The sequence below is a fragment of the Chlorocebus sabaeus genome, chromosome 14 (assembly GCF_047675955.1).
Source record: "Chlorocebus sabaeus isolate Y175 chromosome 14, mChlSab1.0.hap1, whole genome shotgun sequence".
In the NCBI taxonomy this organism is placed as follows: Eukaryota; Metazoa; Chordata; class Mammalia; order Primates; family Cercopithecidae; genus Chlorocebus; species Chlorocebus sabaeus.
In genome coordinates this window covers 44,551,561-44,575,860 of record NC_132917.1, presented here as the reverse complement: position 1 = coordinate 44,575,860, position 24,300 = coordinate 44,551,561, and the positions used below count along the sequence as shown (strand labels likewise).

At 44.2% G+C, this 24,300-nt stretch overlaps 1 protein-coding gene across 2 annotated transcripts in view; it reads right to left on the bottom strand.

The window, feature by feature from the left end:
• Window positions 1–17,739: 17,739 nt before the first annotated feature.
• The window catches only part of CAMKMT (calmodulin-lysine N-methyltransferase), a 418,274-nt gene continuing 411,713 nt past the window's right edge, over window positions 17,740–24,300 (bottom strand). Inside the window, exons 10-11 of one of the 2 annotated variants that reach the window (XM_038006250.2) lie at window positions 23,745–23,876; window positions 17,740–18,334 (exon numbers count right to left, since the gene is read on the bottom strand). In XM_038006250.2, the coding sequence (XP_037862178.2) occupies window positions 18,257–18,334; window positions 23,745–23,876 (210 nt within the window). In that variant the 3' untranslated portion in view covers window positions 17,740–18,256. The remainder of the gene's footprint in view (window positions 18,335–23,744; window positions 23,877–24,300) is intronic. The other variant, XM_038006251.2, reaches the window with a different exon arrangement.

Below are 24,300 nucleotides of genomic sequence, written 5' to 3'. Positions count from 1 at the left end.
CACAGACTTCCCAGGACTCTTTCCTGAAGCCTCAGCTACATCCATGATGAGCCCACAGGTCAGGGAGGCGGATTCTGGTGCAGCCCACAGGGCTGGCAGCTCATATGGCCTTCTGACCACCCAAGCCTTCTGCAGGGACTTTATTCAGGCAGAGTTGTGACTTGTCTCTGGACAAGGCCGGTGAAGCCTGGCAGGAAGGAAAACAACAGACTCCCCCAAGGGGCCAGGAGGTATTTTCTTAGCTGAGGCCACAGACCCCCAGGGGGGTGGGCCCAGAGGCTGCTCAGACAACCAATGGCGACATCCCTGGCTGAGAACAATAGAGCCCCACACCTCAGCTACCTTTTGGGCTCTGGCTTCCCAGTGGTGAAGCCTTATTAAATTTGGGATTACCATGTGTAAAGCACAGTCTGAATTTTGTTTGCTCTGCCATGTAACTTGCCTTTCTAAACACTCAGTCAGAGCTGCAGTTAATCTACTGACCATGGGCTTAACCGGCAGGTGGCCAGGAGGCCCCCACCAAATTCCTCCTGACCCTTTGTTACCTGGCCTGGAAGGGGGAGACTTCTTGTTTGGGAAGTGTTTCTCCTCCCCCCGAACATTTTCAGTATTAAGAGTCTTTTGTCACCATAAATCTGGAGCGGGGATTATGACGGGCAGGCTGTCACCCAGATTGTTTCCTCCAGAGGATAATGGGAAAAGTTTGCGGGCTGGCCTAATGAAACCTTTCTTCCAGGGACAATGCCATTTCCATTAAATTAAAGCTCAAGCCTTAACAATGCCCCAGAACAAACCCAATTTGAATATTTAATTTGGGATGGAAGGAGCTGGGTAAACACCTCACTCCCATCAGCCCCTTTCTGGGGACCTCTTGCAGCAAACTCAAGGAAGAGTCCTGGGTCACTGATGTCAGGTTAGCCCCCATCACTGCCAGTATTAAAGGTGGAAAATTCCAAATCGTTAATATTCAATTGACAATAAAGAATGTTAGTCCTAACTGAAAAGAAAAAAAAAAAAAAATATCTTGGAAGTGAATACTGATCAGATAAGCAATGAACTAAAATCTGTTTGTTCTGAGCCTTGCAAGCTACAAAGCCTTTAGGATGGGAGGGAGCTCTTTTCCTCAGCCCACTGCTCACGATGCACGGGCAGCCCAGAGGGCCTCTCAGAATTGTATGCTGCCTCACACCGCACCCAAATTCCTCCCTCTTTGCTTCTTCAAAGAGAATGTCTAAAAGGAAGAAATGTCTAAATGTGCTTGATTTAAAAAAATTACTGTAGTGACGTCAAGTGCACTGTCAGGGAACAGAATTTTTTGTATCTTCCTTCTCTACTTGGCAACCAGGCAGCCAGGCAACCGGCACCTGTGAGACAGAGTTCTGTGTGGGCTCCTCTGCATCAAGAGTCAGAATTACCCAGGAATAATGTATCTGCAGATTTTCTGTGCAGTTTTCTTGTCCCTACTCACAGCACATCAGCTAATTGTTGGGCTTCTTTTTGTCCCTTGCTTCCTGGTGAAGACCCATCTTTTGTTCTGTCCTCCCGAAGATGGAAATCAGCCCTAACATGTTGATGTGCTGGCCTATTTCCTTAACACTTGTTTTCCTGAATTTTCGTAGTCTTTACATCTAGTGCAGATGATCAAAAGCAGCTTAATCACACTGTAAGGGGGTGAATCACTGACACATCTAATTTCTCTGTCAAAAATTTGGTTTCTACCTTGCCAATGAAGAATGGAAGGAAATATGGGAAAGGAATATCTTTTGGCATTGCTGTCCTGGAGATTCTAGAGCCTTACCTTGGTCCTACTGTGCAGGCCGCAAGTGACCCCACATGGGTGGGTGCAGCTGCTGGGGTAATGCTGATGTCACAGGAGAAATTCTCACCTGCTCCCAACACCTATTTCAGGGGCTGGCAATCAAGTCCCAAGGCAAAGGGGACATTTAAGGTGATTTTAGAGATGGCCACCAGGATCACCTAACCATTGGCTACTGCCTGGGGTCTTGGGAGGCCAGAGCCTAAAGTCCAGGGAAAGCTCCTTTTCAGGCAGGGTGTGGGTGTGGGGGGGTGTGTGTGCATGAGCACCATGTGTAAGGCAGGGAATGAAGGCTTGACACGCCACTTTAGATGGTGGCTGAGACCCAGATGTACCTGCATCTGGTGGGATAGACTGTCTCACATCTGCCCAACTCATACACATCACAGCCCCAGCTCTAAAGGCTCATTGCTCAGACACAGTTTTCAACTCTTCGTTTGCTTTAACGGCTACCAGGCTGAGAACCAAGCGTGGGCGATGCTGCCCTTCTTTTCCTTTGTATTTGAATTCACCCGGAAGCCTTCTTTTTAGGTGGGCCTTTCCTCTGAGCAAGAAGGTCACAGGCAGAGTGGCCAGGGTTCATCTGGGCAGAGGTGGTCAGGCAGCCAACTGGCCTCTCCTTGGGGAGGTCGCCTCGCCTCTGAGCTTCATTTTCCTGATTTAATACAGTTAGGTGCCAATGAATCTGAGCTCCTCTTTCCCTTGGGGTCCTTCCAATCCTCAGTCAGCGTTTTCTGTCCTTTAAATAGTCCCATGATTATAAAAAATGTGACCTCCGAAGACAACTTTTAGAGTCGCTCTTAGCAGGCTTGTGACATTTCACCAACTCCAGAATGCAGCTCAGAAAAGAGTGTAGAGATGGAGCCGGAGATATGTCTTGAGTGGGCACTTATCCAGCCTCCTCCCTCTGGCCTTCCCATCAGTCAGCCATGCTGTACGGACTGCTCACCAGGTGCCAGGTGCTGCCACACCTCAGCGAGTGAGGCACTGCCCCCGCCCTCAGGGGCAGCACATTGGCCTGGGGCTCTCTAGATCCAGCAGAGAGCCCTAGGAAAGTCCCTCACTCCTGCATTCGGCACGCACACCAAAGACAGACCTAGGACTCTGCTTCCACATCTGCACCCACCAGCGCAGGAGCATCATCACTCCAGGTCCCTGGATGGGTCACATCAGGTTAGCAGCCCCCAGGGCCCCCCACCGTTCCCAAATGAAGTCCAGCCCTCTCACTCTCCTTTCTCACTCCCCAGCCCTCAGCTGGCTCTGTGGGTCCTCCTGTCCCCGCCACAACCTGCTAGAATGGCTGGAACAGCCTCACACTGGGCCTTCTTCCTCACCCATTCTCCTCACAGCAGCCAGAGTGAGCTTCTAAACGTAAGAATCAGGCTGGGCCATGTAAAAATGCAAAATCAGCTGGGCGTGGTGGCATGTGCCTATAATCTCAGCTACTCAGGAAGCTGAGGCAGGAGAATCACTTGAACCAAGAGGTGGAGGTTGCAATGAGCCAAGATCACACCACTGCACTCCAGCCTGGGCAATAGAGTGAGACTCTGTCTCAAAAAAATAAACAGGCCAGGTGCGGTGGCTCACGCCTGTAATCCCAGCACTTTGGGAGGTCGAGGTGGGTGGATCACGAGGTCAGGAGTTCAAGACCAGCCTGGCCAAATGGTGAAACCCTGTCTCTACTAAAAATACAAAAATTAGCTGGGCACAGTGGCGGGTGCCTGTAATCCCAGCTACTCGGAAGGCTGAGGCAGGAGAATCGCTTGAACCCAGGAGGCGGAGGTTGTAGTACGCTGAGATCATGCCACTGCACTCTAGCCTGGGTGACAGAGCAAGACTCCATCTCAAAAAATAAAATAAAAAGTAAACATAAGAATCAGACCATGCCACTCCCCTTCTTAGGATCTTCCAGTGGCTTCCCATTGAAATGAAGTCCAGCTTCCCCTCCATGGCCTACAAGGTCCTACGCCACTGGGCCTGCACACTCCCTGGCAGATGCCTTGCTCTGCTCCCTGTGTTTCTGCAGGTTTGCTCCTGCCTCAGGGCCTTTGCACTTGCCACTGCCTCTGCCTGGAATGCCCTTCCCCTCAATCTTGAAAGGTTGACTTCATTGTCATGTAGGTTTCAACTAAAATGCTGCTGCCTTAGAGAGAGCTTCCTTGACCTCGGATCCAAAGGAAGCCCAGTCACTTTCTAAAATATCACCTCGTTTTATTGTCCTTGCTGCCTCTATCCCAATTTGAACCAGTCTTATTTGTTTACATTTCTGTTGCCTTTCTCCCCCTACTAGAATGTTGGCTTCTTGAGAGCAGGAACTTTGCCCATCTTGTTCGCTGCTTTCCCCTGACTGTCTGATACCTCAGGCATTCAGGGAGTATCTGTGAGATGAGTGAATGGATTAATCTTTACCCCATTGAACCTCACCTTCCTGCCAAGTTGAACATTTCCTAAAATCTTCCCGTGAGCCTCAGCTCATGAGCTCCGTGCCCCTTTCTTTCCACTTCCACAACTTTCGAAGGCTAATACCAATTCTGCCTCCTCTCCCATTAGGTAGTTGCTCCTTCTGATCTCTAACAATCCTCGGCCAGTCACCTCCTCTTCCATTGATCTGGCATATTTGAGGACATGCTCTGTCTCCCCTAATAGATTATAAGCACCACATGGGCAGGGCCTTCCACCTGCTTTGTTCTCACATTCCTTTGTGCAGGAAGGACTTGCAGAAGGTATGTGCCAGGTTGAACGAAGGTATGTGCAGGGTTGAACCCTCCTGGGTTCAAGCAGTTCTTCTGCCTCAGCCTCCCGAATAGCTGAGATTACAGGCATGTACCACCATGCCCAGCTAATTTTGTATTTTTAGTAGAGACAGGGTTTCTCCATGTTGGTCAGGCTGGTCTGAACTCCCAACCTTAGGTGATCCACCTGCCTCGGCCTCCCAAAGTGCTGGGATTACAGGTATGAGTCACACGCTCAGCCAGTAGTGGTTTTTTGACACTAGAATTCTCCCATTTCTGTTCCTTTGCCAGTTCTTGGGGTCCCTTTACTTCATCTGGGTTCCCAGTGTTCTCTGCTCCCCTCCCCCACAGTGACGCCTATTCTCAGCTCGTGTGCACCAAGGATCATGACAGTATTACCTCTCCTGAGGAGAGCCTAGTTCACAGCAACCCCTCACTAGAGCTAAGGGGCAGATGTTCTCTTGGTGGAATTTTCACATCAATGACACATTTTTCCCACTCAAGAGCTTTCCTGTGCTCCTGAAATCTTGACACATCAGCAAGTACTTGCTCTGCATCTCTCCAGCTCTGTGGGGTACCACGACCTGGACAGAGGCTGGCTCTGACCTCCGTGGGCCTTTCCTTGAGAAACCCTAAGAGCAGACATTTCCACTGCAGTGCTGGATGCCCAGAAAAACAATGTGAATCAAAGCCTAAGGTTTCTATCTATGGAAAGAGCAGAAATGGACTTCTTATCCTATGGCCCCAACCTGTTTAGCCACTGCCACCTTCCTCTCCGAAAGTATAAGAGGATGTTAGACAGGGCCTGTCTGGGGGGTCAAGAAGGCAATAGGATACGAAGACCCCCCACACTCCATGTTCCCAAGTGCTGTGAACTTGCAGCTCGCGCAGCAGGAAGTGGAAGCATGTGGAGGGTCCATCCCCTCTCCAGGGCCCAATCTTTCACATCTCTGCCTATCCCAGGCCTTAAGGTGGGGCGGGGTGGGTTGGGCTGAGGCAGATCACAGGCAAAGGGACTTAAATTCCTACAGCATTAGGTGCAGACAAGGCTGACCAACCTTATCTTCACCGGAAACTTTATGAGGAACCGCCAGCAACTCCTGTTACTTTGGGGTCAAACACACACTTGGAAGTAGTTTGCGCCCCCTCCCCCATTGTCACTCACATCGCCAGTCCAAGCTGCAATTTTCTCTCACCAAGACTACATGATAGGAGCCTCCTAACTGGACTCTCCACTTCTACCCCAATCTCCATCCAGCACTGAGTGACCTCTAAAAAATGTGCACCTCATTATGTCATTCTCATGACTATGAACCCTTCAATGGCTGCTCGGCCTCCAAATAAAATCCAAACTCACTAAATCCTGCACATTCTGGCCCTTGCCCATCTCAAGTCCCTCCGCATGGGGCCCCCACCACCCTGGCCGGCTTCCCATGCCTCAGAGGCAGCAGACTCAGCTCCCCCAGGGCCTCCACCGCCCACTCCGTCTGTCTGGGCTCCTCCCCCCACCACCATCTCTTCACAGGACTGGCTCCTTCTCACCAGTTGAGACATTCCTCAGGGAGGCTTTCTCTGACCATCCTGTCTGAAGTAGGCTCCACTATTATTCTCTACCAATAGGACCTTACCTGTTTTTCATAGAATTTATCATGTAATTTACTAATGTAATAATTATTATGTTTTGAGATAGTCTCACTCTGTCGCTCAGGCTGGAGTTCAGTGGCTCAATCTCGGCTCACTGCAATCTCTGCCTCCTGGGTTCAAGTGATTCTCCCAGTTCAGCCTCTGGAGTAGCTAGGACTATAGGCGTGCGCCACTACAGCCAGAACATTTTTTTACTTTTCATAAATACAGGGTTTTGCCATGTTGCCCAGGTTGGTCTCAAATGCCTGGGCTCAAGTGATCCACCTGTCTTGGCCTCCCAAAGTGCTGGGATTACAGGTGTGAGCCACCACACCTGGCTGATACTTTATAATTATTTTATAAATGCACTAGCACATTTATTTATTGCTTCAAATGTAAGCTATGTATGGGCGGTCATTCTGTCTTTCTCACTTGGCTCTAACATGTAATAGGGTTTTTTGTGTTCAGTATTAGGTTCCCCCCAGGGTGCCTAGCACACAACAGACAGATACTGTGAGCTTGATTCCAGACCACCACAGTAAAGTCAATGTCACAATAAAGTGAGTCACATGGATGTTTTGGTTTCCCAGCACACACAAAACTTACATTTACACTATACTGTAGTCTATTAAGTTTACAATAGTATTGTCTTCAAAATGTACATACTGTAATTAAAAATAGTTTCTTGCTAAAAAATGCTAACATTCATCTGAGCCTTCAGTGAGTCACAGTCTTTTTTCTGGTGGAGGGTCTTGCCTCGATGTTGATGGCTGCTGACTGATCAGGGTGGTGGTTGCTGAAGGTTGGGGAGGCTGTGGCAACTTCTTAAAATAAGACAATAAAGTTTGCTGTATCAGTTGACTCTTACTTTCAGGAAAGATTTCTCTGTAGCATGCAATGCTGTCTGATAGCATTTTACCCACGGTAAAACTTCTTTCAAAATTGGAGACAATCCTTTGAAACCCTGCCCCTGTTTTATCAACTCCGTTTATGTAATATTCTTCATTTTTTGTCATTATTCAACAGCATCTTCACCAGAAGTAGATTCCATCTCAAGAAATGACTTTTGTTCATCTCTAAGAAGCGACTCCTCATTCACTCAAGTTTCATCATGTGATTGTAGCAATTCAGTCACATCTTCATTCTAGTTTTCTTGCTATTTCCACTACATCTGCAGTGACTTCCTCCACTGAAATCTTGCACCCCTCAAAGTCATCCATAAATGCTAAAATCAATCTCTTCCAAATTCCTGTTAACGTTTATATTTTTATCTCCTCTCATGACTCAAAAATGTTCTTAATGGCATCTGGAATGATGAATTCTTTCCAAAAAGTTATCAACTAACTTTGCCCATATCCATGAGGAATCACTATCTATGGCAGCTATAGCCTTCCTTAAGGTATTTCTGAAATAAGACTTGAAAGTCAAAATTACTCCTTAATCCATGGGCTACCAAATAGATGTTGTGTTAGCAGGCATGAAAACATTAATCTCCATCAGAGCCCTCAGGTGACCAGGTGCATTGTCAATGAACAGTCGTATTTTGAAAGGGATCTTCATTTTGAGCAGTAGGTCTCAACAGTGGGCTTAAAATATTTAGTAAACCATGCTATAAACAGATGTGCTGTCATCCAGGCTCTATTGTTCCATTGACAGAACACAGGTGGAGTAGACATAATTCCTAAGGGCCATAGGGTTTACAGAATGGTAAATGAGCACTAGCTTCAGCTTAAAGTCACCAAAAGCTGCATTCACCCCTAAAAAAACAGAGTCAGCTTGTCCTGTGAAGCCAGGCATTGGCTTCTTCTCTCTAGCTATGAAAATCCTAGATGGTATCTTCTTTCAATAGAAGGCTGTTTCATCTACATGGAAAATCTGTCGTTTAGTGTAGCCACCTTCATCAGTGATCTTAGCTAGATCTTCTGGAAAACTTGCTGCAGCTTCTACATCAGAACTTGCTGCTTTACTTGCACTTTTATGTTCTGGAAATGACTTCTTTCCTTAAACCTCATGAACCAACCTCCACTAGCTTCAAACTTTTCTTCTGAAGATTCCACACCTCTCAGCCTTCACAGAACTGAAGAGAGCTGGGGCATTGCTCTGGATTAGGCTTTGGCTTAAGGGAATGTTGTGGCTGGTTTGATCTTCTATCCAGACCACTCAAACTTTCTCCCTATCAGCAATAAGGTTATTTTGCTTTCTTATCATTCCTGTGTTCACTGGAGTATCACTTTTAATTTCCTTCAAGAACTTTTCCTTTGCATTCACACCTTGGCTACCTGGTACAAGAGGCCTAGCTTTCAGCCTATCTCGGCATTTGGCACGTCTTCCTCATGAAGCTTAACCATTTCCAGCTTTGATTTAAAGTGAGAAACATGCAACTCTTCCTTTCACTTGAACAGCTAAATGCCATTGCAGGGTTATTAACTGGCCTAATTTCAATATTGTTGTGTCTCAGAGAACAGGGAGGCCCCCGGAGAGGGAGGGAGACAGGGAACAACCTTCCACTGGAGCAGTTAGAGTACCCAGAACATTTATTAAGTTCGCCATCTTATCTGGCTATAGTTTGTGGTGCCCCAAAACAATTACAATAGTATCATCAAAGATTACTGGTCACAGATCACCATAACAGATTTAACAGTGAAACAGTAAATATTGTGAGAATTACAGAAATGTGAGAGACATTTAGTGAGCACATGCTGTTGGAAAAATGGAGCCAATAGACTTGCTTAAATTGTCACAGACCTTCAATTTGTAAAAAAAAGAAAAAAGAAAAAAATGCAATTATCTCCTAAGTGTGATAAAATGAGGTATGTCTGTATTGATTAGGTCAGTGAATAAAAATGGAGGAGTTTGGGCCCCCACTGCTCCTCCCTTCCCCCGCAGTGGTACCTGAGGTAGCCCTGCAATGTTTAGCCTGGGACAGAGGAAGGTGAAACATTGGGACCCACCCCAGAACCTCATGGGAGAAAGACCCCTGTGATGTGTTACATATTCTCTAGGGCCAAGCTAATGTCTGACAACACTCTGATAGTACCAGAGAATTCTAACTCCCTGAGGTGGCCAATATCTCTGGTCCTCATAATAGATTGTTTTTTAATCTCAAATACTTCAGAAGTTAGCATGAACTGGGAAATCAAATTATGTCGTTCAGCTCTCCTATGTTACAGAAGAGGAAACTGATGCCCAGGGAGATTAAGCAGCTTGCCTACAATCACCAGCTTGGTACTGGTAGAGTCCAGGCTGGACTAGGTATTCTGATTCAGGGTTCATTGTTCTTTCCCCTCTAGCCCACTTTCTCTGGTGTCCTCTCCCAATAGCCTGAGAGTGATGTGCCGCTGTAATAGGCTGAATTTCTGAAGGGTAAATAAGGCCTGAGGTACCCGCATCCTATTTTCGTGTTTTTGAAATGTTAGTCACTATGTAACTCACCACATTTTAGGCAAAACATTATATCAGAAGTTACACTTAAGGCCACAGAAAAGTACCTCCAGAGAACAGATCTAGGACTGCATGAGTTATCGATTTCTCATCACTTAGTTAACAGACTGCCCCAAATGCCGTTGCTTAAAAACACCACCATTTTTAGCTCATGTTCTGTGAGTAGGCAATTTGGGCTGAGCTCACCTGGCCCACTCACACAGCTGCAGCCAGAACTGCATCTCCCAGGGGCTGTTTGGTCCTGGTTTTCTGTTCACTCCCAGGAAAAGAGTTTAGCCTGCAATATTTTATCTGTTAGGACAAGTCTGAGACTACCAAGTGGGCCAACCCTCGCCATTCCTGGGAGAGCCACTGCCATTCAGTGGCTTATGGCTGAATAATGGGGGTGACTGGGCCACATGTCTCCACTGTCTAGCAGCACAGCCTGGGCTTTTTCACATGGTAGGTAGGTTCCAAAAGCATCAAGACAGGGCAAACTTCAATGCACAAGTGATTTCCAAACCTCCGCTTGTACTCATGTTTACTAATGTGTCCTTGGCCAAAGCAAGCCAAGTGAAGTTCAGAATCAAGGAGTGAAGAAAGATTCCATTTCTTGATGGGAGGAGCTGGAAAGCACTGTTGCTATTCCCCCACCCCCACCCTGCAAATCTACCATAAGGGTAAAGCTGGATAAATACCTACAGTATCATATTCATATTGAGATTACTGTAACCACTGATGGTTTATCTAGTCTCTTGGGGGTGAGGGTGTGTGTGAGAGGACCCAGAAATAGCACCTGGCTGTGAGATGAGGGAAAGCCACTAACAGCTGGCAGAAATGCAAGCTGGAGACTCAAAATCTCTGTCACCCAGCCCAGAGCCGAGGTTCTCATCTTATGGGGCAGGAGGTGGGCCAACCAGGAGTACCCCTGGAGAGAGGAAAGATCTCTGGACACTCAGGAGCTGTGAGTGGCTTCATTCTCCTCCGAGCTGCTTCATACTTGGCATCATGAGATGCTGTTTGAGAGAGAGACAGGGAAAGCGAGAGATCCACTCAAAATGTAGGCTGGATCAGGGATGCGGCCTCTGCTCCTAAAAATAAAGCCTGTGGAGGAAAATGAAGGCTAATGTACCTGGAGGTGGAACCATAGGTCAGGTGGGCAAAGCTTTTAAATGTACTGCCTTCTGGGTTGGGAATAGCATGGTGACATTCCCTCAGGCTCAAGGAGAGCTCGGCCATCAGAAGGCAGACTGAAGATCAAGACAGTGATGGCTTGAGCTCACTTTCCGACCTAGTCTGACAGTCACATCTGTTCAACTTCCACCTTTCTCACATTGGTAGGCTGCAAACCATCAAAAAATAGAATTTCATATACAAAGCCGAGTCCTTATTCTAGATTGCACAGGTGATGCCCAGACAACAAGCCAACATTTTCAGATCCCACCGCCCAGCTTTCACCGTGGACCTGGCCTGGGATGGTGCGGCCTCGATGCCCACCGGGAAGGCAGAGTGGCCCAGCGTGGGCGGCAGAGGTGAGGGAGGGAACGCTGCTCTGAGGCCTTTTTCTTGTAGCTCCAGACAAATTAAAAACCTCCTTACCGGCCATTCATTCTGAGGAGGCCTCTTCCTTCCTCCACAGGGGGGCTGCTGTGTTGGAAGCCGATCGGATTCAGGGAGGCTGGGCCTCCCAGAGCTCTCAAGGAGGGGGAGAGGCAAGAATGGAAAGAGAGAGGCCCTAACCCTGAAGAGATTGGCAGGCAGGGAGTGGGGGCAAAGTGCAGCCCAGGTCACTGGGAAAAAAGAAATCTCAAAGTAAGGGAGTGGGGGAAAGTTCCACTTTCAGCCTAATTATGAAAGAGGCCTGGGTAGAGAGGGGCGGGAGAGCCCAAAGAAGAGAGAAAAGGGAAGTGAGATGTTGCAGAGAGCAGAAAGATATTTTCAGGGCGCACGGGCTACTGAAGGAGCACGGGCAGGGAAAGGTGCCGCCTCTTCAAACGTGGGTCTGTTATAACTGATTTTGAGACCTGGAAGCACGTTTGCCTGGGACTCCCAAAGAGGGAGGGCAAAATGCCCTATTAAGGGTGGGACGAATTGATTTCCCAAAGAAGCACAGCACCATTTCCTCCAAATGCCCTCTGCAGTCCTCCTTAATCTGCCCTGGAGGCAGCAGGTGACCTCTGCACAGGCCCCTGGAGGCGCCTTTGTTCCGGGGCATTCTGCGGCCCGCCCCGCCCCCTCCCCTTGCACCTGGGCAGCAGTCTCAAAATGCACTTGTCCACCCTTGGCCGGCTCCCGTGGTGGGATGGCGGATGCCTTTGTATGTGAAAAGCCACGAGCCCTCCAACTCCTGTTTTCCTTTCGGCTTGACACATTCACTAATGTATTTCCTGTTCACTCCCAGGAAAAAAAGAGTTTAGCCTGCACTACTTTATCTGGTAAGACAAGTCTGTGACTGAGACTACCAAGCGGGCCGACCCTCGCTGTTCCTGGGAGAGCCGCTGCCATTCAGAAAGCTTGGCTCTGCCCTCGAATCCCCAAGTGTTCCCTGCCGGGTTCTAATCCAAGCCCTCTGAGGTTTGCTAATTTAATTGTGTAATGGTCCACACCTGAGACATTCCCTGAACTATCTTTAGGACACTACTTAGCCTAAAAGAAAGACAAATAAGAGTATTAAGACAGGGACTTAGACATTGAAAGCTTTTACCATCTCCAAAACATCTGAGTCAAGTAGAAGAAAACGGGGTGGGAGGATGGGGGGTGGCCTCCAAGTCAGAATAAGCAACAAGAAGTAATTAAAGTTCCTGCTAAGTGAGTCTGAAATATGTATTTAGCCCTTAATAACCCTGGGTTTTTAAAGAGCGATTCTCCAAACATCTATTATTCACATCAGTAGGACAGACGGTAAGCCACTGTAAGATTTATAGAAACTAAAAGACTTCCCATGCTAAAGGTTAATGAAAGTGTAATTTGAATCATGAAATCTTTATGTGTCGGCTCAATTTACACCGAGGGCTCATTAAGGATGCGTTTGGTACAGCGGGCGGCAGGTGACGTCACATGAGTATTTAAATGGGCGGGGCCAGGCTGCTCTGCATGTAATCCTTTAAAAATATAACAGCCTCTCCCTTGCCTTCTCTGTCTCTCCAGCTGTAACAACTTCACCAACTGTCTGGGTTCCACCCCGAGGATTTCACTGAGAGAACACGTTAGAGGGAATCAGGAAGCAGAAAAAAGGTCACAAATAAGCACCTCAGGAACAATGAAAGCTTTTCTCTATGCAGCAGTGGGAGAGTTGCTAGAAAAACTGGAAAGGTATTAATCAGAAGTGGCTATAAATCCTCTGGAGTTTTGCTCTTATAAAACTCCTCAGAGAAAGTCTTGAAGGAAATGCAGGTCAAAGCCCAAAAAAGCTCTTGATCAGAGATTGCTGGAGGAAAATCTTCCCAGACGCCGTTTAATAGGCAGCAATCACCCCAGGAGTGGGGAAGCCAAGTACGCTTGAAACATGGTTGCAATTCCTAATAGGTCTTGTCACACTTAAGGCACTGCAAGCTCCATCCAACGAACAGCTGAAGCTAGCTGGCGATTCATAAAGCCAACAGTTTAAAGTTTATTATGATGAAAGCACTTAATGACAGCCATCGCTAGGGGCCCATCATTTATAAAGCTGTGCTGAGTATTAGACATGTAGCATGACCACCAATTTTATGTCACAATTGCTACCATAAAATGACCTTTGGTGATTTTTGCTGCATGTGGTGGACAGCTCTTCCTTCACATTAGTGCTCTGTGGCTTTCTTTGCAGACTATTATGCTGTCTAAAGCTTATTTGGCACTGTCGTGAGCCTCAACCCTTGTTATTACCCCGAAGGCCTGTCTAAAAAAAAAAAAAAAAAAAAAAAAAAAAAAAAAAAAAAAACTCATGCTCTATTACGCCACTCCAATAATTTACAGTTCTTACCAGCCTTGGTTAGCATAATATTTTAATGCAAATATGCTTTACCATTGGATTTTATTTTAAGCACACACACACAAAATTTCCCATGCTTCTGGCTAGCAAAATATCCATTTTATGGGAGTTCACTGAAATCAGCCTCTTATTCCCTGGTCAGGTCTCATTGAATGAGCAGTTTCCTTAAAACATCACCAGAAAAAAAAAAAAGTTACTTAAACTTCTGTTGAGAGAGATTTTTTTTTTTTTTTAGATCCTATATATGTTAAATCCACCTAAGGCAGAAACACCAGTTCTTATTTCCCTGCATCCAGTCGCAATGCAAATTTACATTTGAGTAACATTATTTAATTAGGCTTTCATTTTTCCACCTTCTCTGTGTAGTTAGCAAATGTTTGAATACACGGCCACTTTACTGCTCCAATGTAAACTGCTGCTAAGAAAGTGGTCTGTCCACGCTACACCACCTTTAAATTGTGTATATAATTTTATAAATGATATAAAATCTGCTTCTAGCCCTGAGGGAAAAAAAAAAACCATAAGCATGGCACACTGCAATTTTGGAAGGATTTAAAATATGTGATTTCTGCTGGTACCTACTGTATTGGGTTTTATATAAAGCTTTTTTCAATAAGGTAAATTGTTACATGACAAACTCATCTTCCACCATTATCATCTGCTGTTTGTGTTTAACAACAGGAGTCCCGCTCTAACAAAACTGTTGTAATGGCTGTACAAATTACTCAGCTGAAAGCTTTTCACCAAACAAAACAGTATTAATCAGCAGTTCTTATGAAGGTGCTAATTAAAAACAATTTTCTTCCTCAGTTTGCAATACTAAAGCCATCTTCACTTGCACAGTTTCCAATATACAGCTACTGTATTTGCTCACACTTCAGGCCCTCTATTAACTATTGAATCTCCTATTAGCCATTTTATTACATTTCTGTTTACGAGCTTGTTGACATTTTAAAAGTCACGGTATGATCTGTTTTATCTATTAAAAAATGTATTAATTGAAAAGTCAGGGGGACAAAAAAGGCAAAATACAGACTCCAAATGCACAGACTTTCAGGGCAGAGAACACTGTGAGCATTTAGCCACAGCCTGGAAGGTAAGCTCTCTGGGTAAAATGAAATCTGAGAATTAAAAGTGGCATTTCAGGCTTAATGGTGTGATAAACACTAACAGGCTCCTTCCTAATTTGGAAATAGTCCACTCAGGAAAACATATTTACCCTGCCTAAAATCAGCCTGACTTTCAAATCCATTTTTTCTCTGTGGCATACACTCAACATAATTATGTTTCATACAGCCTGAACTCAGGGGATTTTGATCTGGGATGGGGATGTACCTGGAATCTGGGGGCTGGAGCCCACATCTCGGATCTAAATAGCTTAATGTTTCCTGTGAGTGTGTGTGTGTGTATATGTTTGTACATACACTTTGACTCTCTCCCCCATGTGGGCATTCTGCCCCACCCCCGCAGAGTCCAATGAAAGGTTCTTGCCGGACAATGTGAATGAATTGTCTGGCACAGATTTGAAACAAGTCAAATGCTGACTAAGCACAAAGACAAAAATCCATGGAAGCTGGGTTCGTATTAAAAATCAAAAACCACCTAACCCTCATGAGAAGGTATGTCCCACTTTGGTAGTGGAGAGATGGAAAAAAACACCACCACCTCCTGCCTCTGGTATTAAAACCAGGTTCTTCAGCTGTCAAAAGCAGTTAACTAGTTTAGGACAGACACCTGGCTGTTGAAATAGGGCTCCGGAGGGCAACTAATCCTTCCATTCACTCAGTTAACTGCTGGATCCCCCAATTTGATTCAACAGGTATGCAGTGGTAAATTCAGCCCATACTGAAGCCAAAGGGAAAATCAGCAAGGGGCGGGCAGCTCTTCTCTGAAAACACCCGAGGAACTAGCCAGAAAAGCTTTTATGGCCCTGACAAGTTTTCTGCTGAATACTGAGCACCTAAATTACCCTTCCCTAATGGAACTTACATTTTCATGCTCAGTCAAAAAGCCAACAAAATACACAATTTATACAAAATAGCATCAACCTCTTAGGTAGTCTTTTCTAGCACTTTTATCCCAATTCACAGCATATGTCTTGCTATAAAGTAAAATGTATTTCTTATAACCAACTTGTATGTAGCTATTCATCTCACAGCATTAGAACTGACCATCGGCAATATTAGAAACATTTGTTCATCCAACCAAATCTACTTAGTATGACAAAGGAAAATCATGAGTTTTATCAGAAGATAAAGGTACACAAAGAAGAGAAATATCATTATTCTTAGGATTTCCTAAGCAGACAGGCTTCCTTTCTGAAACAAACACATGCATAATTACATAGGCAATTATGGAATGGGCCATTTCAATTGCAATTGACACAGAGAAATATAAAGTTCAAAAGAAATGTAAATGGATAAACTTTTAAAGCTGGTCTATTTCACTTTTCAATATCGGCATTCCATTAAACTTTGGGAAAATAAAAACTGTAAAATTATTCAATAATATAGAACATTTCTTACAAACTTTCAAAGAACCTGGTCTAGAGATATTTCCAGGTGAGGATCCCATGAAGAACAGATCTATGAAACCCTTTATATCATATAGGAGATTCTCTAGGTTTCAATTACATAATAAGTGAATTTCCTTACTAGGTATCTCTTGGTAGCAACAGTTCAATTCTGAAACACTGTTCTCAGATATTTTAAAAAAATGCATTCCTAGTTTACTTTTTAAAATACAGTATCTCCCAGAGACATAAACACTGGATTTCTCTACCCACAACACACAAATGCAAATTGAATTCTTGCCAATTCGTGTATTTTCTTCAGAGAAAAAGAAAACATTCTCATAATCCTGCTGTTCCATATTTAAAAAGAAAAAAGAATAGACCATCTTAGGTGCTACTACAGGGATGCGTGGGTTTCTTTGTCTGGCAGGTTTAGTTGCAGGTTTTACAGAGGAAATATTTTTGCTGTATTTTCACCAGTATAAATGGAATGGCTTGTGTTGCCTTTTAAAACATGCCAAATTCTAATTTTTAAACAAGAAAATATGAAGCCAGTGTGCAACCTATACAGTCGCCAAAGGAGAGCTGCCACTAGCTGAACTACTCAGCTAAATGGCTGGTTTGCATTGCCCTGGTCTTTATCTAGCACTGAGAATAGACTGCTGTTTTATCCAAAGAGGAATAAATTGCTGTTATTGTGATGTTAGCCCATCACTTGGCATTGCAATTCAAGTTTTTGTGAGAAAGAAATGTATGATCTAACTGCGACTTGACCTATGCCTTCTGAGATCCATCTAGGTGCTCTAATGGAGCAGAAAAAGTGGTGAATACAAGGACATGCAAACTGATGGTGAAAAATTTGTTTGATGATAGAAGTGAGCAGAGAAGACATTTGAGAGTCGCTGCTTTTATGACAGCTAAGTTTGTTTAACATGCAAAAGGATGGACCCCCAGTCTCTCACCTATCACTTTAATTGTATCACACTGAATACATGTTTTTGCCTCTTCTAAAGATATGAGGATATATAGCTAACCTACTAATGACATTACTGCTAAAGTGGGCACAGATGATTCCTTACAGATAAACATCTGAATTTCCACAAAAGGCATTAGAGCATCTCATGGATGCACTGGGCAAGGATAAGCTTGGGTTCCCTGCAGAAAAGTCATTCTCTCTTAATCCTAGGTAGCACCTATTAAATGTTTACCATACACTTGAATCACAGCATATAACAATATATACTTACTTTAAATAAGATAATTGTGTGATTGAGTTTTTAAAAAACTCCCCCTGGTTGCAATCTAGTTTATCAACCATTTATTCAAAATTTCTCTGGGAAGGACCTATTTTGAAAGAGGCCTGGAGAACAGCAGCAGTCAGATTTAAGCCCTGATAAAGGCTCACTTTTCATTCATAGTCAGAGCCTAAATGTGCTCTTCTTGTACCTAAACAGATAATAAGCACTCAGCACACTCCCCCTCCTTGACACAGCACACTGAGACTAATCACACATAATTGGGGAGGAGGAGCAGAGGGCTGGCCACGCTATTGTGTCCAGAGGACAAACGGTCAGTTTATGAGGCTTTGGGCTGATGTAGTCATTTCTTATACGTCTATAGGGGAAAAAAACATACTGTTTAAAAGGAAAAAAAGGAGAGACAGGGATGGAGAATGGGATGGCAGATTTAATACAATTAATTGGAGGGAGATAAAATGATATGCTTTATTTTTTTAACCAGGAAAGAATCATGATATTTGCTGGGTTTACTGATTAAAAACTACCACCACCGAAACAGAACAAAGACCCCAAAAAAAAAAAAAAAAAAAAAAAAAAATTTAAGGAGGGATGGGTATCATCAAAAGAAATTCTCAATTAGAGGGAAAAATATTTAGGTCGTTCACCAGTCAAATTCAAGTCACAGATAGGCGGCTTATACATATTTAAAGACAAACAAAGGTTTAGGGCAGGAAGAGCAACAAGCAGAGTGTGAAAAGAGGCGGGGGGGAGCTGGAGAGGGCAGCTGGGGAATAACGTGGGTGAGGACAGGTGGAGGCCATAGCCCACACGTGAAATGCTGCAAAGGGGGCAGGCGGGCGATTATACCCATTACAGATTGCTGTTTTTGTAAAAATATTCCCTGTGCACTTGATATTTTTCTTCGTCTTTGAGAAGCTTAATCTTCTATCCGTGTTTGGTTAAAAGAAGCAGAAGCGGGTAATGAAGGTTTTCTTCATATATGTCCGGGTTTTCCTTTTTCAACTGAAAACAATAATAGAAAAAAAAAGGGTAAGGGGACTCCAATTAGGGATCTTTACCAGTCATTATTCATGTTACGTATCATGACTTTTACACCAAAATATATAGTTCTGGAAAAATAAATCACAGAAAAGAAACTCAAAGTGGTTCTCAGTGGCACTAGTGTCACAATTCTATATATTAATATGGGGATTGTTTTTGGTGGGGGTGGGTAGGGCGTTTTTTCATAAATACCCCAGCTGCATTTTGACCTGTATAAACTGTGAGGCACTTGACCGAAGGCAGAGCTGGGGCTCATTCATCGTCACCTGACTGGTCATTTGACACAAGTCTCTGCTCTCTGTGCCCTCTGCCTCTGACCAATGCCACACTATTCAGGCAGGTGGGCATTTCGCATCACTGCCTGGAGTCCGTGGCAACATCTGGGCACAGGCAAAGGCTTGTGGGGCCCAAGACACTGCAAAGGCTCTCCAGGTGCTTCTTAGGGGTTTTAACATTAATCATAAGTCACTCAAAAATTCTTTTCTCTGAGGAGAACATATTCCAACAATTAGACTAGTGACATTCCTGTCGATACTGCGCAGGGAGGTTCTGAGGATCTTTCTGTGATTTTAAAATCCAGTCAGGTTTCTCACGTCTAAAGTACACTTTCTCTTCATTCAGCTGGAATAGTTTTAAAGTTATATTTACATTTATCCTAGCAACTAATCATTTGCGATTTATAAAGACAAAATTAATATTTTTGAAGTTGGAATTCATGAGCCAATTATTAACTCCTTTTTAGATTATAATAGTAAAAAAAAATTCTTTTAATTATACATGGAGCCAATTCCTTTATTGTTTAAATTAGTCAAACACCACCCACCCCACCCACCCTAAAGCAAAATGAATGGCCTCAACATCACACTCTCCCAGGGTGGTCCCTCTGGGGCATGTTAACTTGAATCTTTTCGAAGTGCATGTTCCTTCTGAATCATATTCCCAAATCGTGACATGGACAGACTGTCACTATTAAGGACAGGAGTCATGAGCCCACTTCCCCTTTTCCACTGGGGAACGTAAAGCTAATTCAGCCTTTACTTTCCAATCCACTTTCCCAAGAACTGACGGGGGTACAGTCACTGAGGTGACTTCATTCTGTTTTCTTAGATGGAGTTTGTTCTGTGTACAGATGATTTGTTGTCTATTTAGAAAGATCCTTGTGGATTTTTGCTGCTACCAAAGTAGTGAGAGTGTTAAGCCTAAACACAGGTCCTCCAACCTTACTATTTAGTCTAATTTTAGAAAATGCCGAGAAAATGGCTTCACCAACTTCCCCGTCCATACCCACTGACCAGGACTTCCCAACTGTACATACCTTTGTTGCCAGTTGCCCTAGTGATAGAGGGAGCCCACTGAAGTATTTTATAGAGGGAAGAGAGGGCCAAGCTAGCTCAATTCTTTCCTCAGGGATTGGGGATAAGGGAAAGTTGATTACTCAGTGGCAGTCAGCTGACCTACTCACTCACAATGCACTAATATACAGAGACTCAAATGAGCTCTTTATAAAGTCCCTGAGGTAATATGTGGGATAAATAATTCTTCTGTAAATATGGGTTAGAAATCACTTTTAACTTGGATTCTGTGCTGACCTCTGGAGGCCAAAGCAGAGGCTTCGTTGCTGAAAGGGGCCAGGGGCCAGCCCCGTCTTGCCTGTGAGACCTTTCCACAATGGGGAAGAGCTGACAACCCTCAAAGGCAACACTATAACCCAGCCCCAGATCATTTCGGAATCAAGCAAGTCTGTTACGTGAGGGTACTTGAGCACACACAAAGCGCTTAGCCAATACTTGCTTCGATGGGGGAATGTTATGAGCTTTAAGAATAATTCCATTTACCCAGGCTGTACTTCCTTGCCCAATTAATAATTACAATTTTAACAAATATCAAAAGGCACCTTGAAAGAAAATGAACAAAAAGCAAATCATGAATAAAACAATTTTTCAATTTCATAGGTTAAAACAGGGTCTTTGAGGACTAAACTAAATTATATAGCTGCTATTAGTAGCATTATGCTTTACTTCATAATTGGATGTAACACGCTCAGCCTTACTACGGCGCGAACAGCAGCAGCACGAGTGGAGTTCAGACTGTTTACCCTTTACAGTATCCACAATTATCAACAGCACACCACACAGATTATAAGCACCAGCCACTTGTAATGTGGCATTTTGAATAGATAAGGAGAAGTGCAATATGGCCGTGTTTTTAACACAATGTACTGACTTCACAGCCCAGCCCAAGCCTATTTTCAGAGCAATGTACAAAAATACAGAAAAATAAACACTTCAGGGTGGTTTTGCGAAAGTTAAAAAAAAAAAAAAAACCACGGCATGTAAAATTATATTTCAAAGAACATTTGCATGAATGAGAGTATTTTTACCAACTAGTGTCAAGCCAGCTGTAATCTCGAAGTCACATCTCTGCCTTACAAAACGATTTGCTATCTAACTATCCGAAAGGTTTTGAACCACACTATGAGGGCAATGGATTTCATTCTCAGCCTTGAGGAGACCAAAACGCTGGGGAGGAGAGGGAAGTGTTTTATTTTTCTCCCTTTGCAAGGATGGACTGAAAAGCAGTATTTTTAAAACATACTACACCTTTGGCTGCCTGGTTCCCGAGCACACTGGCTGCATGGTGTGGGCACAGTTTAACAAAAGCACTGGCAGAAAAGTGCAGAATGGCACCGTTTTGATTACAGGCTTGCTTTTTAACGGAAATAAAATTTCACAGTTAACAATGAGAGGTGAAAAGTTTAAGAGGCAAAGCTGTTCCTCCTGATCACTGACTGTTAATCAGCTTCATGGGTGGTTGCCTAAATCTGTAGATTTTTTTTTTTTTTTTTTTTTTACCTTGCACTACTGCCAAGTAACTAATTTTTTCCCCTGTTGTAAGAGGAGGAGTGAAAAACTCGGCTTCGAAGGCAGCTGTGTATGAGTGACGCGAGGCACTAATGCAGAGGGCAAAATTAAAATTCATGAATCTCTTCACGACCATTTGTGTAACAAGATTAAGACGGGACAGCGGAAAAGAGCGGCATTATCAGGCGTCTTACAGTCCTCCAGCTGGTTACGCTCTATTCCAACACAGTAGGGCTAAGAGGATAACACGCAGCCTGAAGGAAAACGCCGCTCCTCCATTGGGGAGCAGCGCGTCCCAGGGACGAGGGGGCTTTGGCCAGAGATGGAGAGGAAGAAAGCTGATTGCCGCTCAAGATGGAAAACTTTTAAGCCCTGGCTATTAGCACGCGGCCAACAAAAGCCGCCAGGGTGGAGGCTCCCGGCGGCCGCATCCCGGAACCCCGGGCGGGCGGGCAGGGCTGGAGGGGGCAGGGGTGCTGCCTTGGGCCTCCGCCTTCGCGCCCTGCTGCAGGGCATGGGGCTGGGCGAGGAGCAGCGACGCTGCCCGCTCCCTCCAGCGTGGCCCGCGGCTCACTGCTCCGGCCTCTGGGCGAGCTCCTTCTCCTGCAAAGGAGCACAACTGCACGTGCCAGCCCGGTCAGCACACAGTATCCCTGCTGTTGAAGCAGGCACAGGAGGGGCCAGTGGCATTCTTTTGCTGGAAGCAGAATACCACACCAGCTGAAACAGCTCTCATTATTAAAAATATATATATCTTGGGTGCCCGTTTATACCTTTTATCCAGGATGTGCCAACTCTGCAGAATATTCTCCTAGGGTTCTACACTCTCCCCACCCCCAACAATGAAGAGAACTATTTCTTAGTCCGATGTACCAATGTCAGCAAACTGAATTTGACTTTTCAGCAATTATGACCAGATTTATGTGCTTCGCTTAGCAGGAGTAGTGTACAACGTTGGAAATAAAAAGAGGAGGTGTGCTGGCCACCAGGCGCTAACACTCTAAAGTTCTAGACAAAGGAGAGGTGGGCGTGCCTGGCATGTCCCAACACTTCTCTGATCTTTCAGGGAGGAGACAGAGGGTATCAGGCACAATGCTGAACATCTTTGCTGGTGCAGAAACCCACGCCTTTGCTCTCCTGAGCTGTCACTGGGAAACTAAAAGCATTTGTTGTTCTAGGGGGAAAGTGAATGGCACGACACTGAAGCAGCTGTCAGCTGATCCTTGTAGTTCTAGCCCGACCCTGGAGAGAAAGCCACATTATTCCTTTGGGTGGAGGAGTCCAGGGAGCCAGGAGGGACCCTTTTCCTACCAGGTAAAGCCCCGCTTTTTTTAGGGGAAGGGGTTGAAAAGGGGAAAACATCATTCTAGGCCGGTATGATCTGAATCACATACCGTTCTGTTTTTATTTTCTGATTGTGAGCAACGGGCCTGACTCCACCAGCGAGAGGATGTGATTTAACTCTTTCAGTTCACAAAGCACCATTTTTCCCCAGAGACTAAATGGAACCTTAAAGATTCAAATAAATAAGTTCATTTCCAGAAAGTGAGAATTTCTTTCTCTTGCTTGGAAGATCAGATTAATTTTGCATATATTTTTCCAAAAGCCAACACACTTCTACATTATATTATAGTCCTGGGCAATAAAGGATGCTGTTCACATTGTCCCAGGAGAAAATTAAGGTCAGGCCTTTATTTTTCTGCAGTTACAACTTGTGAAATCATGACAAGTTAAAGTCTCTTGCCAAGGTCAGACTAGCTCAGTGAAGGGAGATATCCGTAAGGCACAAAATTACTGAAATAATACATGTTATACTAGTCACTGTGACATGTATTAGCAAACGTGAGAATCCTAAAAAGTTTTCAGTGAAATACTTGCCTCTCAGTGTCCTATATTGCTCTATACCTATAAATAATAAAAAGGCTGATAACATTGCTTTATGTAAGCAGGCTTAGAAATCACTCTCAGATAAGTGCTTTTGACCTAAATCTTGTAGCGCCTCGATCTGACATATAACCCCACAACTGTGAAATTCTGTATGAGATTTAACAGTCTCAAACTGCCAACTGACCCAGCTATAAAGCAAACAGAGATAAAGATTTACAGTCCAACATGATACAATTAGACATTCACCTTCTATTTATTTCAGTGCGGCTAAGCATTTAACCTACTTAAAAGCTGAAGGTTTTTCATTAAAATATAAATGCATGTTTATCATTCATTCTATGCCACCTCCCCTTGCATCCTACAAATTAGTCTATTATGAATGAAAAGATTAGTTTGTTTCAGAGAAAGGAGTAAACAGGAACGGTTTCTGTAAAATCCTTCTAGACATGCAAAGATAAAAGATGGCTTTACCACACAAAATAATCAGATACAAATAGCTGTTCAGAAGCAACACACCTAAGGAGTACTTTAATCAAATATTTAGGTTACCTGCCAAAAAGACCATGATCTCTTCAAAATGCAATGCGGATTAAAGTGTTATCTAACACAAGCAGAAAACTAACCTTGGAGTGGAAGTTTGAAATGTGTTCATCATAATTTTCATGTCTTTGGATAGAGAAACCAGCTTTTTCAGCTAGATTGCAAAACTGGTTTAAAGTATTCCCTCGGCGTGGGGCAAATACCATTGCTTTCCCCTAGAACAGTAAAAAGGAAATTCACACATTTTAAAACTGGAAGGTAACCAAACATAACAGACATTGGTCAAAGCATTTAATGTACTGCCGTCAAGTAGAAAAACTCGATTGTTCTTGAGATGTCTACGCAGGATGGGCATTCACAATGAGAAAAATTTCCAGGAGAGATATATATTGAATAAGAAAAAAAAAAAAAAAAAGATTTCACATCCAAATGGCCAGTTGCTGTGTTTTATCTTTTTCAAATAATGCTTATAAAAAACAAAATGTGGTTGAAAGCTGGTGTTCCGAACAATATGCATTGTCTCAGGTCCAATGGGTTAAGCCATTGACTAGATTTTAGAATAACTGGTCCAGGGCAATGCCACTCACCTTGTGACTCCTTAGCACATGCCAACACTTCCCCAACACAGTCCCGGGGCAT